General features: G+C 35.4%; 1 protein-coding gene across 5 annotated transcripts in view; it reads left to right on the top strand.

The window, feature by feature from the left end:
- The window catches only part of COL11A1 (collagen type XI alpha 1 chain), a 205,414-nt gene extending 191,650 nt beyond the window's left edge, over window positions 1-13,764 (top strand). For all 5 annotated transcript variants that reach the window (XM_023509793.1, XM_003784099.2, XM_003784101.2 and 2 more), the window contains 8 exons: window positions 668-721; window positions 831-866; window positions 961-1,014; window positions 2,557-2,806; window positions 7,578-7,690; window positions 9,820-9,888; window positions 11,835-12,068; window positions 13,223-13,764. In XM_023509793.1, coding sequence (XP_023365561.1) covers window positions 668-721; window positions 831-866; window positions 961-1,014; window positions 2,557-2,806; window positions 7,578-7,690; window positions 9,820-9,888; window positions 11,835-12,068; window positions 13,223-13,369 — 957 coding nt within the window. In that variant the 3' untranslated portion in view covers window positions 13,370-13,764. The remainder of the gene's footprint in view (window positions 1-667; window positions 722-830; window positions 867-960; window positions 1,015-2,556; window positions 2,807-7,577; window positions 7,691-9,819; window positions 9,889-11,834; window positions 12,069-13,222) is intronic.
- The last annotated feature ends 2,349 nt before the right edge of the window (window positions 13,765-16,113 follow it).

A 16,113-nucleotide genomic window follows, 5' to 3' on the forward strand; every position in this document is an offset into this window, starting at 1 on the left:
TAGGACAAATAAATTAAAAGTATGATTTAAGAAATCATAAAAATGTATAGTTTAGTAGTAACTAAAAATGCATGGATTAAATCTCATTACATGTAAATATTTATTTATTTATTTATTTATTAGACACAGTTTCACTCCATTTTTTTGCCCTGGAGAGAGGGCTGTGATGTCATTATAGCTCACAGCAACCTCAAACTCTTGTGTTCAAGAGATCCTGTTGCCTCCTGCTCCAGAGTAGTTGGAATAACAGGCGCCCCCCCTTCCTCCACAATGCCCAGCTAGTTTTCTATTTTTAGTAGCGATGAGGTCTTGTTCTTGCTGGGCCTGGTGTGATACTCCTGAGCTCAAGCAATCCACCTACCTCAGCTTCTCAGAGTGCTAGGCCTACTGGCGTGTGACCCTTTATAGGCCTACACACACACACACACACACACACACACACACATGCCCCCCACATGTGTGTATTTAAAACAAAAAAACTACAGACATTACATTAAAATAGGAAAAAAATTCGCATGATTTTGCAAGTTATTTCCTAGATTTACAGTGAAAAAATGATAAGTTATTTTACTTTTTAGTCCTTTACATTTTTGAAGGTGTGCAGTTATGCGAATCATGACAATGGAATACTGAGGAAGCTTTTTAAATTGGATGATTCTCTCTCTAGGGAATTCCCGGTCCTGCCGGTCCCATAGGTCCACCTGGTCCTCCAGGCTTACCAGTAAGTACGAAACAGCAGAGTCGTGGAAGGTAGAGTAAAGTTACAAATATGCCAAACATAAACAAATGCTTCAGATTTTTATCTGTGCTTTTTCCTTTGCATTTTGTAGGGTCCTCAAGGCCCAAAGGGTAACAAAGGCTCTTCTGTAAGTACTTTTTTCTTCGGCATTTTTATTTTTCAGTGATCCTGGTTAATTCCCTGTTCCCCATTTATTTCCTCTCCCTTTCTCTTTCTAACAGGGACCTGCTGGACAGAAAGGTGACAGTGGTCTTCCCGGGCCCCCTGGGCCTCCAGTAAGTGCACGTTAACAAAAACATGTTCTGGTAATTTGCATGTGGAGACTGCCAATGATTCCTCTGAATTAATAAGATGGACAAAAAAAGTACATTCTGTCCAAAGTGCTGATTTATAGGAAATGGTGACTACATCAGTTAAGGAATCCTATCTGCCTGTCCAGCCTTTTCATTGATTTCACTCTTTAAATAGAGAGATACCTTAATGATGTGTTATAACAACCTTGTTTTTATTAGTTTTCAAAACAACCACATGTTTTTTTATGCTACAATTTAATGAAACCAACTGATGCCACATGGATATATTTATACGTGACTCTGGGAATAAAGATAGAAGTTCACTTGTTTGGCATTTTCTTTTCCTAGTGCATATGTCATAGTAATAACAAAAACACAATAATAAAAGCTAACATTTATTAGTACTGACATTTTCCAGGCTTCACACAGTTCTTAAGGAGTAGAATTAAAATATAAATCCATGCAAAAAACTGTTTAGTCTTCTTTCTTGAACTAAAATGTCTCCAACAATATGTCTATTAGTTTGCTAGAGCTACAGTAATAAAGTAGCAGAGAATAGAACTTGTGGCTTAAACAAAAGGAATGTATCTTCTCACAATTCTGTAGGTTGGAAGTCCTAGTTCAAAGTGTCAGCAGGGCTGGCTTCTTCTGAGGTCTGTGGGGAAAGGAGCTTGTCCTTGCCTCTCTCCTTGGCTTGTAGAAGGCTGCCATCTCCCTGTGTCTCCTCACATCATCTTCCCTCTATGTGTGTCTCTGTGTTCAAACTTACCCTTTGTTTAAGACTATTAGTCACACTGGATTAAGGCCCACTCTAATGACCTTATCATAACCAATTTTATCTTCAGGCACCCTATTTCCAAATAAGATCACGTTCTGAGCTATTGGGAGTTAGGACTTTTGCGTATCAGTTTTTGTGAGATGCGATTCAACCCCGAATGATGTGGATTAACTATCTGGGGTAGCTTGCTATTAATGTAAATTCAAATCTGGTTGCATTTGTTTTAAGTTTTCTAATTCATAAAGAGTCAAGGTATGCATATTTGTGCATATTTTAAAAGTTTGATGTTTCATAATACAAATTATTATCAAGCATAACAGACAGTTCATTAGATAGTATAGGAGCATTGAAATTCAGATTTCAATGCTAAAGTTCTAAAGTTCTAAAACTTGGAGTCTTTAGAATCTGAGGGTGGAGATGGGGCATATAAATGAGGAAAAATTAAGAAATGAGAAAATAATATATAACATAGATCTATACAGATCTTTGCTACATTAAGATATACATATGGCCAGAAACATCTGATTTGTATAACTACTGCAGTATCTCTGCAAGGTTAGTTTGAAAAATAACTTACAAAATTTACATGCATATATAAATATTTATATAAACATTATATATCACTTTGTAGCTATGGAACAACTAAACTAACTGTTGTTTCTTAGAACGAAACATAACCTATAGTAACCAATGTCTGCATAATATTTTACTTTATGGAACAATCACATGCACAATCTCCTTTGCAGGGTCCTCCGGGTGAAGTCATTCAGCCTTTACCAATCTTGTCACCCAAAAAAACCAGAAGGCATACTGAAAGCATGCAAGCTGATGCAGAAGATAATATTGTTGATTACTGGGATGGAATGGAGGAAATATTTGGTTCTCTCAACTCACTGAAACAAGACATTGAGCATATGAAGTTTCCAATGGGTACCCAAACCAATCCAGCCCGAACTTGCAAAGACTTGCAACTCAGCCATCCAGACTTCCCAGATGGTAGGTTGATAATACATGTCAAGGCAAATGTGCCAAGCCTCTGAGTTATGGAGGGTCATTGTCAGCTCTTAATTCAGTTAAAAGTTTAATACATTCTCTAAATAAAACCAAACAATTGTTCATTTTAGTCTTATAGATGGAAAAAGTCATTTACACAGTGTAATTCAATATTTGCTTTGAAAAAATCCCTTGTCTGTTAACTAAGGTTTCATTAAATTATGACCAAATCATGTTTGGATGATCATAGCTGATACAAATATATTTTGCTTCATAGTAACTATCACAGAATGGATCTTCTGTGTTAACAAATATGAGCCTATTGCTATATATTTTTATTACCTTAAATTATATTATTAGGATGACTGCACTAATGTAATTAATCCATATTAACACATTAAAATAGTGATTTACATTAATATGAATAATATGGTTATGACTAAGTTGCATAACTGAAGAATATTTAGCCTTTCAGTTTATCAATGCTTTAGTAAAAGAATAAGAATAGGGATAGCTTGGGGCAAAGAAATATCTTTTCTTGATCCACAAATAAACAGAAAACTATGAATTGTTTACTTATCAGTAAAAATCGGGATAATTTATTATACATACTCTTTGACAAAACCTTTAACATAAATACTGACCTGAGAAGGGAAGCATTTTAAGTCTTAGTTGACCAAATTTGTAGAATTACTAAACTAGCAAAGGTCAAATCTTTATCTGATTTTACATCTCCCATTTTATCTGGAAGTACTTTGCCTCCTCTTTTACTCCCAAGAAAATATTGTTGGGCACTATCATTCACGTCATGAATGTTACAACTGTGATCTAAATAACTCAGTGCATAGAAAAATTTTATGTAATTCAGAAACAGCCACCATAAAGAAAGATGTCATAAAATCTTGTATTAATCAAGCACAGCCTGTTTAAACTAAAACATGGGTGGTTACTACAGTTCCTACACAAACTGGTAACCAAGATCTTCAAATTTATAACGTATTTATTTGAAAAGATATGTTTAGTTCAGCAATTTATAAGAAGACTTACTTTTAAATGGCATTATTTAAGCAAAAGACTGAGATGAATTAGTTTGAGTGTATTCAGAAAATTTTCTCTTCTTCTCCTGAAACTACACGTACTTGACCTATTAGAAAATTTCTATTGAGTTGATATGTCATTTAAACAAGAATACAGGGAATACGATATGACAATATGATATGATTCTTACACTTCTCATTCAAATCAAAAAGGTATTCAATCATGCATAATTGAAAATCAAGTGTATGAGATGTCAGCTTATATTGAGTTATAAAGCAAAATGTCATTAATTAGCACTGAGCAGTAAAGGAAAAGTGTTGTAAATTTGGGGATAAGTTTATTGTTGATTATTGTTCCCAGTTTCTTCTACACAATTGGCTTATTAATTCTTGAATGTACTAATTAATTAATTGATATATTTATTGACTGATTGAGCAAAGACAGACATTCATCAGAAATTCATAGATTAACAAAAAGTATAATGCCCTCAAGCTTCTTTTTTTAAAATTTTTTTTATTGTTTTTGCCCTCAAGCTTCTTATTATCTAAAAATGGAGCACACCCCTCAAAAAAATTAATTATAGCATATCATGACAGGTAGTATGAAAAAGAAGTATGTATTTAGATAATTAAGGGGTGATTCCAGTCTGGTTAGATAGTGTTGGGGTCCCACCCCAGAAGCACAGTCCACTAAGACCTGTGGAAACTGGCAGCGACCAGCTGAAGAAATATAGAGTTAAAAAAAATGGTAAAGAAAGAGACATGAGACATAGAGTAGATTTAAAAATGGGAGCTCAGGAGTCCCTTGCCCGTTTATGGGATTCCGGCAATGGCACCAAAAGTTTGCTCCGCTCTGCTTTTATTGAGGTCTATTTACCCAGAGGGACGAGAGAGGGAACAAAACATCAGTAGTTTCTCTGAGCATATCAGCTCCTACTGTTCTATTAACCTTAAGGGTGGCCTTGAGAAATCTGAAATCTGGGCCTTGTATTGGGAGAGCCTCCCTCTTAGGAACACACACAGATTTCTAGGGAGGTGTTAAAATCTGCTAGTTCCCTGTGGAGTAAAATGCCAGCCACTGTTGTTAGTCTCCTCTGAGGAATTGGTGGGAGGGAGGAATTTTCCTCCCATCCCCACCACAGAGGATCTTCCTCTGCCATCAGAGATATAAGCTCTTCTGCCCATATCTCAGGACTCCAGCCTGCTTGGTCTCTGCCCCAGGCAAATGCAGATCTCCACAGTGGGTATCTGCTTTGCCTGTTTACTAGGCAGGAAATGACCCAGTTAATGTATCTTTCTAGGTCTTTGCCGCACCCTCTTCTATGACGTTTGTCCTCAGAGTGCTCATAGACACAGCAGGAGTGGCTGTAAGCTAGATCCCCAACAGGCTAGAATTTCAGAAAAGGCAGGGAGCTTGCTAGCAATGGCTAGCTTAAATGTTAACTAGCTGATTTTTCTTTGTTCCAACTCACTCAGCTTACGTTTTAATTTTCCTCTTTTTCTGGGGGTGCTTTCCCTTGCCAAGAATGGGATCTCCAGTCCCCATTCTCCTAGCAGATAGGATATTAATATGTGAGGAGTTTCTTTAAATTGAAACCTTAAAGAGATAGCCGTACTCAGAATCCAAGGGGTATTCCAAGCAGAGGGTATGACATTTGTAAAGCTTTGAAGAAGGTAGGGTCTTAGTGTTTTCAAAGAACTCAAAAAAGCTTACTGTGGCTAAACAATAGAGAGCACTCCGGGAAATTACCTGAAAAAATTTAGAAGGAAGCAAAATGGAATAAAAGGGAGATGGCTAAGAAGCTTTCTGACTAATTTAGTCAGGAGATGATGGTGCCCTGATCTAAGAATATGGCAGGAGAAACGGGAAAGGAATAAATGTGAGATAAATTGAACATAGTATCCATGGGATACTGAACCATTTTATTGAATGAAAGTATCAGTAATTCACTAATTAATCTGATGTGAAAGAACATTTAATGATAATGTTAATGAATAAAACAAGATGAAATGATGATTCTCATTTCTATATCATACAAAATTATATACTCATTAGAACCATGTAAGAAATATCAGAGATATTGGTTATTTCTGGTTAGTAAAATCTTGGATGATTTTTATTTTCTGGGAATTCTACCTTGTTTCACACATGAATATCTGTGGGTATAATCAGAACAAGTATAAATGTTTTTTTAAAATATGATATTCAAGTTATCTGACAAACAGAGGTTGTTTATATACAGGTGGTCGTAGAAGATAAAACAAGCCGAACTTGGATTTTCAGATTTCTAGTACTAAGCTAAGCAATTTGAGCTTTGTAAATGTTAAATTTCGCAACTAGAAAGGCTAGTATAATTCAAATTAATATTTGAAATGAAGTGTCAACAAGAACAATAGTAGGAAGTATAGGGGGGGAGAGGATGTTGATCCCTTTCTTCCCCGTCATAAAGGTCACAGCTGACACCGTCTAACAAACAGCAGGCTAATAAGAGAAAAGCCTAACACTTGTATTTGATCATAGCTTTACACGGCACAGGCACCCTCAGAAGGAGTTCCCAAAGATCCGGGTGATGCCATCTAATTAAACGCTTAGGTTCAATGAAGCAGGGACAGCTGTGTAGAAGTGTCATTGGGCATAAAAAGAGTATGAGCTAATGGTTAACAGTTTGAACGGCAGGTCTGTTCAGATTCTTCTTGGCCTTTCTGATGTAACATGCATGTTGTCACAGGTATGGGGCAGGACCACTCTGCAATGAAATCTTCATGTCTTTATGGCTGGCAGTTAACACGTAGAAAGGTGGGGGAAGGTTAGAGTGATAGTTGTAGGTTTTATGGCTGTCTTTGTGGGAAAAAGGGTCTTGTATCTATGACCCACCTTAGGAAATAGGATTCTAGTTTCTCTGACTTGTCTCAAAAGAGGATGAGGGATGAGAACTAGGAGGGTAGAAGAAGGTGAGAGAGAAACTCTGCTTCTGAGGCCTTCCATTTTGTGGGGGTCTTTTTATGAGTTCCAACAGAATGAAGCAAAGTAATGGTTACATGTAGATCAATTTTGCCTCGCAGTAACTTTTGTTAACACAAACCTTATTGTCACTTATATAGAGAAGAACTTTGTTTAATGTTATTCCCACTGTCTGCCATCTTGACTCACATCAAGAGTTACGGTTATCCACATAAAATGTGCTCTGCAACACTCAATAATGGTAGCAGTAGCAGACTGCTTTTAATTGTATAAAGTATGCTTTTTTCTTAGGACCTCATCCAAAGAGAAAATACATTTACAAGAAGAAGCTTTTGCTATAAAGTAAGGCAGGGTATGATCCCTGAGGCTTAGCAGATACTATCATATCCATTGTTGCACCTGCACAAACCAGAAGAAAATATATTGATTATTACCATCAAATTAACTTAAGTAGTAAATAATACTTAAGAGATTTGGGGCCAACTGTATTTGATTCCATTATGCACGGAGTTTATTCCACATGGATAAACAGAATGGTAATATCTTAAGAGATGACATTTAGGCCGAAATCTAAAAATCGTGGGCCAGGTGAGCACAAATGAAAAGTGTTCCAAGTAGAATCTCTGTGGCATTTGCAAAACGTTGAGGCAGGCAAGGCCCTGATACGACCAGAAACATAAAAAGGAAATGATCCCTGGTTTCTTACACAATTTAATATCTAATGCATTTGATTTGGATATCAATGAATTCGTATCTGTTTTCTGCTGCCTTTCAGGTGAATATTGGATTGATCCTAACCAGGGTTGTACAGGAGATTCCTTCAAAGTTTACTGTAATTTCACATCTGGTGGTGAGACTTGTATTTATCCAGAGAAGAAATCTGAGGGAGTAAGTACCAATCTGTTTTGGTGGTGAATGTTGACAGTTCCTGCCATGTTTTTGCAATATTGAACTAAACAGGAAAATTACACTGTCATATTTTCATTTATCTGCTTTTCTTATGGGGTAATTAGAGCTTTTCATTTGCATAAACATGAATAAAGCACCACAGTGATGTGCAGAGTTAACAAATCCTTCTCTCCTTTATTTCGTACCCAGATGTATTCTTCATGCACCTGCTTTCTCTCTAAAATTCCATGGCTGTCCATAATACAGCACAGCTGAAGCTCAAATTTCAGTGCAACGTATTTAGTATTCTCTGCCCAATCGTCACGTGGTAGAACTCACAACTGCATACTGTGCCCAAAATATCTAATTTTATAAGGAACTGATCTTTTAAAATAAGGGTATTTCCTGTACTTACATTTTTTTTTGAGTATTTAGTCCCTTTAAACAGATTCCTTGATTTTTGCCTAATACTGTCAATATACTTGAATCTTGTAAGCTAAATATAGGAAAGGTTTTTCACTAGTATAATATTATTATTCAAAGATTTATGTGAAGTATTTTGCTTTTATCCGTACTTGTGTAATAAATTCCATTCTTTTTATGAAGTGGAATGGGCATGAGAGGCACAGAAGCTCCTTAAGGCAAAGCAGTAGCTTTATGTGTGGCTAATGTTTTTAGGAGAAAAGTTACGTTTGTGAGTAAGGAGTGATATTGGGGGAGGGGAAACACCTTCCATTCTCCAGGCTCCTGGGGCAAAGCATAGTAAAGCTCCTCTAGCCCCCAGAGAGAGGTGGGAAATGGAAAATGCTTCCCCTTACCCTGATGACTCCAATTCCCTGCGGTGAGGATTTACGTACCTTTATATTTTGCAGATCTGTACAAAGCAAAACAATAAAGGCAAGTCTATAAAAGATTCTAAATATTCTTCCTAGCAGGGAATGATGAGGCTGGCTCCCTGCCAGTGACTTTCTAAAGTATCCTTGCCCACTTAGTTACTGGCTAAATATTTCCAAATAACTCCTTTGGCTGGGAAATGGAGATGGCTCCTCCCGCCTCGCTGGCTAATGCTGACTGGCATTTTGAGGATTTTCTTTGCAAGGGATGATTAGGTGATTGCTAACCTTGCGCTTTACCCTAAGAAAGTTCATGGAAAAAATAGCAGACAAAAGATTAATAGAAGCAATGACACTGAAATTTATTAGCATCCATGGAGGGGAATCACAAACTGATTGCCAAATATCCCAACAGAGTATAGAAACTTATATACCTTACTTCTTAAGGGAAAGGGAGATAGGGAAATGTGACTGATTTTAGGAGTTGGTAAATGATTTTCAGATGGGGGGGGATTCAATGTGTTTGAAGAATATACACCGGCCCAACCCGTCGGTTGGAGCCTGTATAGTAAACAATGGCTCGTGACAAAAATCTCTTCCTGTGTGTTGAAAAACTTCAGTATTTCCTCCTGCAATCTGAATTCAGTTAATGAAAGCTGAGGGAAGTGACCAGCGGCCATTGCTTTCTTCTTTGGTGGATCTGAACTTTAGGCAAGTAAAGGAATTGCTGAGACCATCTTAGTCCTGTGCTTTAGGAGACACTGATGATTCAGAAGTAAGATGAAGAAGAGGAACAACAATTGTTCCCCCTGGGGGTCCCTCAGATCTTCAGTAGACAGGAGAGAAGTCTCTTCCAGTGTATGTTCATCTCTAAGGACCCTCAATTCAAAATGCCCATAATGTCAGGGAGCCGTGTTTGGAGTGAAGTTCCCTGCACTCCCTCGCCCCACCAGCAGGGGCCTCTCCAGCTCAGGCCTTTTCCAGGTTCTTTCCTCCCCTTTTCTTTCTGAGACAGTAGGGAGAACAGGGAGGAAATGACTCAGTCTTCCCTCCATGGAGTTCGTAGGTGCTGTCTCAGATTTTGCTCTTTACCTCATTTTGTATAACCGTTTGGTTATACAAAACTCTTTTTGTGTAGGTTTGTGGAATCATTTTAGATAATCTCATTTTTTATAGGGTTAACATTAATTTAAAGCTTTTCAGCTTTTACTCTCTCTGAAAATGACTGATAATGTGCAGAAACCATACCATTCATGGTAATCACCTCCTTTCTAATTTTCTGTTCCTCTGTAACAGGTAAGGATTTCATCATGGCCAAAGGAGAGACCAGGAAGCTGGTATAGTGAATTTAAGAGAGGAAAAATGGTATGTCCTGACCTCAACACGAAACCATTTATCTCAAACTTCCGAAGTAAAGCTCAAATCAGGCATCTTTACACCCTGACCGTGAAAGTCGAAATTATACAGAGTAGGATTTGATGTGATGTCTAATTTTCTGCCCCTAACATCTTTTGGACCACTGTGATATCTTAAAGCTGTCTAAAATGTCTGTTTCAAAGTAAACATAAATAAACTAAATTTACTGAGAAAAATATGATCAAATAACATACACGGTTTATTAAGTACCTGACATAAATATCCTAGGAACAGATTATGTCGATAATATAAGAGATAAAGAATACGATATCCAGTCGGTATCTCTGGCTCCCACTATTTTGTTTTCTATCTGTTTTGTTCTCCATTTTGCTATTTGTTTTCCATTTCAATAGGAACTTTAGGGAAGTACAATATTTTCCTCTGATTGTTATGTTTGGAAAGACAGTGCACTTATCCTTTTTGTATAATGGCACAAACTTACATAAAGGTTTCCGTATATTTAGCAATTCATTTTAATAGTTTTCAAAACATATTTTAAAATTAGATGCTAACTATAATAAACTAATGTATAAAAACTATTTAAAATGTACATGTGTGTAAAATGTTTTAATTAGGATTTATTCACATTAGAGTATTTCCCATTTATTTCGATAATTATTCAATTATGTAATGTTTTAAAAAAACTGTTACATTGATGACTGTTTATATGCTTATTATTTTTGTAACAAGCAAACATATATAATTATAATTAATGCCTTACAGTGACGTTTCCCACTTGTATGCACTAGTATAGTCCTTGAGTTACACGTTAAATATTCATGATATATTTTTAGTTGGATATGAACTTAAAAAATCATACACAGTTAAAAATGTGTGTGTGTGTGTGTTGTTGTTCTGTTTTCCTTAGATTGAATTTTCCTAGTAGTTTTTTTTCTTTAACCTCACAAGAATCTTCATCATCTGACCTGCTATTCAGTATAACTATATGAAATCAATTATAAGAAAGTCACAGTTAATTGCCTTTACATTGATTTAATCTATCATCTGGGTGAATTTCTTAACTTTGTTTCTTAATTTAAGTTTATGTGTTTCAGCTGAGTCCAGATATTTCAATTCTATCAAATAAAATAATTTATGAAGGTGTTATGAGATATTTTTAATAATTTATAGCTAAGACTGTTTTCCTGCTTTATATACAGAATAAATATTGACTCAACAAATATTTACTTATATTATCTTGGGCAATATGCTTGGGGCTGACAATACAATTATGAATATACATATTCTCTAATAATGGACAGACACGACTGTACTGAAAATTAGAAGACCAGAATACCTTAGAGGTTGATAGCCCCAAAGTCAAAAGTGAAGGAATATATATATATATACACTTTTTTTTTTTTGCCAGTTTTTGGCCAGGGCTGGCACCCTATTCCTTTGAGCCACAGGCACCTGCTGGAACATATTTAAAGATCTAGGCAAAGTAGATACATTACGAAATTTTTGAAAGGAGTAGGCAAAATCAAACTGCTACACAAAAACCATTTCACCTTCTACATCTGTCCCAGATTCCTCAGGTTTCATTGTCTTGCTACTTTGCCGTCTTACTTTTTCAAAAGATTCATAAATATAATGAAACCACTTTTGGAAACGAAGGCATTTGGGGGGGGGCAATGTTTACTGTTTAGGAGAGGATAGAGGTAAAGTGATTATTTCAGAGATAAGCAGTTAAGGATATATTCCTGATTTCATAAAATTCTGTCTCTGGGTGTCTGGACCATCAATTCACACCTTCTTCATTAAGTTATAATCTGTTGCTTCATCTGCATGCTTCTGACGTTACTGTTCACAGCTGAGGTTGACAGTGATTTTATTCTTTACAGAATAAAGGAAGAAACGAATTTTTATGTACTTTTTAATTATTCTATTTCCAGCTTTCATATTTAGATGTTGAAGGCAATTCCATTAATATGGTGCAAATGACGTTCCTGAAACTTCTAACTGCCTCTGCTCGGCAGAATTTCACCTACAACTGTCATCAGTCCGCAGCCTGGTATGACGTATCATCAGGCAGTTACGACAAAGCACTTCGGTTCTTGGGGTCAAATGATGAGGAGATGTCCCATGACAATAACCCTTTTATCAAAGCACTATATGATGGCTGTGCGGTGAGTAGAATCCCTGCACCTTCCCAAATGAGAGGCCGCCTGTGACAATGTTCGTTTGGTCCTAGTCTAGATTTCTCTCGTGAAATGGATGTCAGTTGTTATAAAGATTTCATATTAATCCTGACGTGTTACACTGTGGTGTATTAGAAACTGCTAAAGTTCACACACACACACACACACACATTCTGAAACATACATACACATTTTTAAAATCCATAGGAAAAAGTAATCTTCAGTCCTATGTTATCATTCCTGACATCTGATTCGTGTCACAGCTAGTTATTCTTGAAATGAAAAAGAAAACCAGAAATCTTTCTCATTTGCCTCCTTCGCTAGCGATTCTGAAATTACAGATAAAGGAATCGCCATTATACCATTTGTACCCTAGATAACGTCTACCTCTGTCTTTTGTTTATAAAGAGCTTGTTATCTGGTACTATAGTACAATAGCTGGGGGTCTACTGTATTTTTGTTACATTTCAACCTCTAGAACTAATTTTTTTTAAATAGATGGGAATTCCATATATGAAAATGCTTCTTAGGATGCCCCCCAAAGCTCATTGCTTTAGTTCAGTATTGATAACTGAAGAGAACTCACAATTACAAATAAATAGGTTCATGGTTCATGTTTTCAACAAAATGAGTAGGATGCAAGAACAAAGGAAAAAATATAAAACAGATTGATGGAACAAGACTCATAGAAAGCTTTTCCAATACTAGCATATTGTGATTTAACAATTCACAGAATTAATATTTAGCTTTTGATTTTTGACTTTCTGTATTATAACTCTGACAGTCTATAATCTCCTAATTATGGTGGCAAAGATGTAGTATTTATATAGGAAGATCCAATCCCAACATCAATTTACGTATCAAATTGTACTTATCAATTCAAAAAGATTCTTTCCTGGCTGGGAATTATCCTAGAGTATCGTAGTTGAGTAATTACTGTTAAATGTCAGATGTAATGATTGACATTCAAAATTTAAAGTTATATAAATGATAACAAGAGAGTTACTACTTAGATGATGGCAAACTGGTTTCTTATTCTCTTCTCTTTCACTTCCTCACCTCCACTCAGCAGCTTAAGAAAAACTTACATTTAAAAATGTGAAGTGATTGGTGTAACTTTTTATTTCTATTTCATTTTACAGTCCAGAAAAGGCTATGAAAAAACTGTGATTGAAATCAACACACCAAAAATTGATCAAGTACCTATAGTTGATGTCATGATCAATGACTTTGGTGATCAGAATCAGAAGTTTGGATTTGAAGTTGGTCCTGCTTGTTTCCTTGGCTAAGATTAGGACAAAGAACATACAAAAACCAACAGAAAATATACCTTGGTGCCACCAACCCATTTTATGCCACATGCAAGTTTTGAATACGGATGGTCTAGAAAACAACTTGCCTGGTATACATGTACCATTTAGGAAGTACTGATGTCCTTACGGGACAGAATCACAGGACAAAGCTTTGAAAATTATAAAAATCTAAGATAGTGTGGCTGAGATGGAAACAGAGTTGCTTCTTGATTCCCAATTCTCATCTCTCCTTTTCCTATTTGGATTTCTTTGGTGCTGTAGAAAACAAAGAGAAAAAAATATATATTCGTACAAAATATGGTGCTCATTCCCATCCATTAAGGATGTGCTAAAACCGTGTGTTTGATACATTGTAATTATTTTATGTACAGTTCTGTACTGTTCTCTATGTGTCCATTTCCAAAACTTGCACGTGTCTCTAAATTTCATCCGACTCTAATTTTATGACAATTGCAGAAGTACGATGGCAATAAATATATGTATTATGAAAAAATAAAGCTGTAATTTCTGATGACTCTAATTCCCTTTCTTTGGTTAATAATAAAATGCCTTTGTATATATTGATGTTGAAGAGTTCAATTATTTGATGTCGCCAACAAATTTAACAGAGGGCAAAATAACCTGGAAGACTTTTGGAAGCACACTACGGTCAACTCTTCTCTGCTGACAGTCATTTTGCTGAATTTCAGCCACAAACATCAAGCATTGTGTTGCTTTGTTCAATGCCATACCTCAAACTTTCTTTTGCTCAGAATCCAGGATTTCACAGGATACCTGTATATATGGAAAAGAAGCAAGTTTATATTTTTGGACAGGGAAATATGTATGAGAAATTATTTTAACAAATGAATGCTTCCATCCAGCAAACAATCATGTACGATTTTTTCTACCAATTTCATCTCATTGTTTCAGTGTGCTTCAAGAAAGCAGGTTAATATTAAAGATGGAAACTAGCAATTATTTATGAATTTGTGCAATGTTAGATTTTTCTAATCAATCAACTTCTTGAACTTGATTCTAAGTTGCATACTCTAATAATCTCAAATATTATTTTACTTGCCCAACAAATATTATTTCTTTCCTTTCAAAATAATTTCATAGATCATTTGACCTGCCTAATCGCTAAATAATACATGGATGGACTGTTGCTAACAGTACGTGTTTTAAAAGTCAGACGTATTCAAGGCAATCGAAATATTTTTTTCCACTAAGGTATTTTCTTTCAGGTAGCTTGAAATAGCAGTAAACTTAAAAATGACAAATTGATCTTTGTATCTATTTTAAGTAATATATGTAAGACTTGAAAATAAATGTTTTATTATTTCTTATATGACGTGTTAAATTAATTGATACCAGATTCCGCTGGAACATTTTCAACTGCTAATTTATCACAGAAGAGCTTACCTGTACTATTGAAATTAAAACGTGAACATTTGTCATTCATAATTTCTTTTATTTTTGAAATCAAGTTTGTAAATGTCCTTTTCAGAAGGGAGATATGAATCCTATAAATAAACTCAAGTCTTGTTTACCTGGATTGGTCATTCTCTTTCTTAAATAGGTTCCAAATTATTCAACACTGCAGAAAAGGCTTTTGATTCTCTTTCTTGACCATCCAGATGAGAATGGTTTTACACTTCTCAATAAACATAATATCATTCAGAGATAAGTTGTTTAAATAAACACCACATAGTCATTCCATATTTAGAAAATAAATATACATTATAGTTGAAATTTTAAAAACATTATAATTAAACATTGCATGACATCTCAAATAAGTGTTTATAATTTAAGCTGTAAAAACATCCTTGGAACTTTTCATGTGAAGTATGGTCTCTAAGGCACACATAAAATAATATTTGTATTATTATACAGAGGGATTCTTACACCAGATAATTTAGTGAATGTACACCAATAACAGAATATTTTGCCTATTAACGTGAATCAGCAATGCAGTATTATGTCCATTAAACAAAATAATCTTAATTTTTTTCTCAGTAGAATGAATATGTAACTGAACGTTCTGTTCTTTCCATATATGGGTAGGGTCTTCTGCATGACATCAGATTTTTTTTCTCTCCTTTATGATTGATTTGATCTGAACAAAAGAAAGCACAATAGAACAGAAAGAGCATACTAAATGGTATTTTATGACTGGCCCCACACATATAAGTTATTTATACAAACAATATGGAGAGTAATACCAACCTTGAAGTCAAACGCAGACCAAGAACTTGATGTGTATAAAATTCAGTATAACTCTTTTTGAAAACAAAAATTGCAAAATGAAGTACAAAAGTGATTTATTTTGAGTGGGTAAAAATACTGCAACTATTATTATTTTTTTTTTTTCGAGACAGAGTCTTACTATGTTGCCCTTGGTAGAGTGCTGTGGTGTCACAGCTCATAGCAACTCCAACTTGATTCTTAAGTGATTCTCTTGCCTCAGCCTCCCAAGTATCTGAGACTACAGGTGCCTGCCACAACAGCCAGCTATTTTTCTGTTGTAGTTGTCGTCGTCGTTTGGCTGGCCCAGGCTGGTTGGAACTCACCAACTCTGATGTATGTGGCTGGCACCTTAGCTGCTGAGCTACAGGCACCAACCAGAGTATTATTTTTTTAAATGAAATGATCCATATGAAAAACATCAGAAAATCTGGGGGAAAAACATGTTCTAAATTAACTTTCTGATACACTTCAGTGATCATTTTATATTTATA

Source organism: Otolemur garnettii, unplaced genomic scaffold (genome assembly GCF_000181295.1).
Source record: "Otolemur garnettii isolate 467f Iridium unplaced genomic scaffold, OtoGar3 scaffold00010, whole genome shotgun sequence".
Lineage (NCBI taxonomy): Eukaryota > Metazoa > Chordata > Mammalia > Primates > Galagidae > Otolemur > Otolemur garnettii.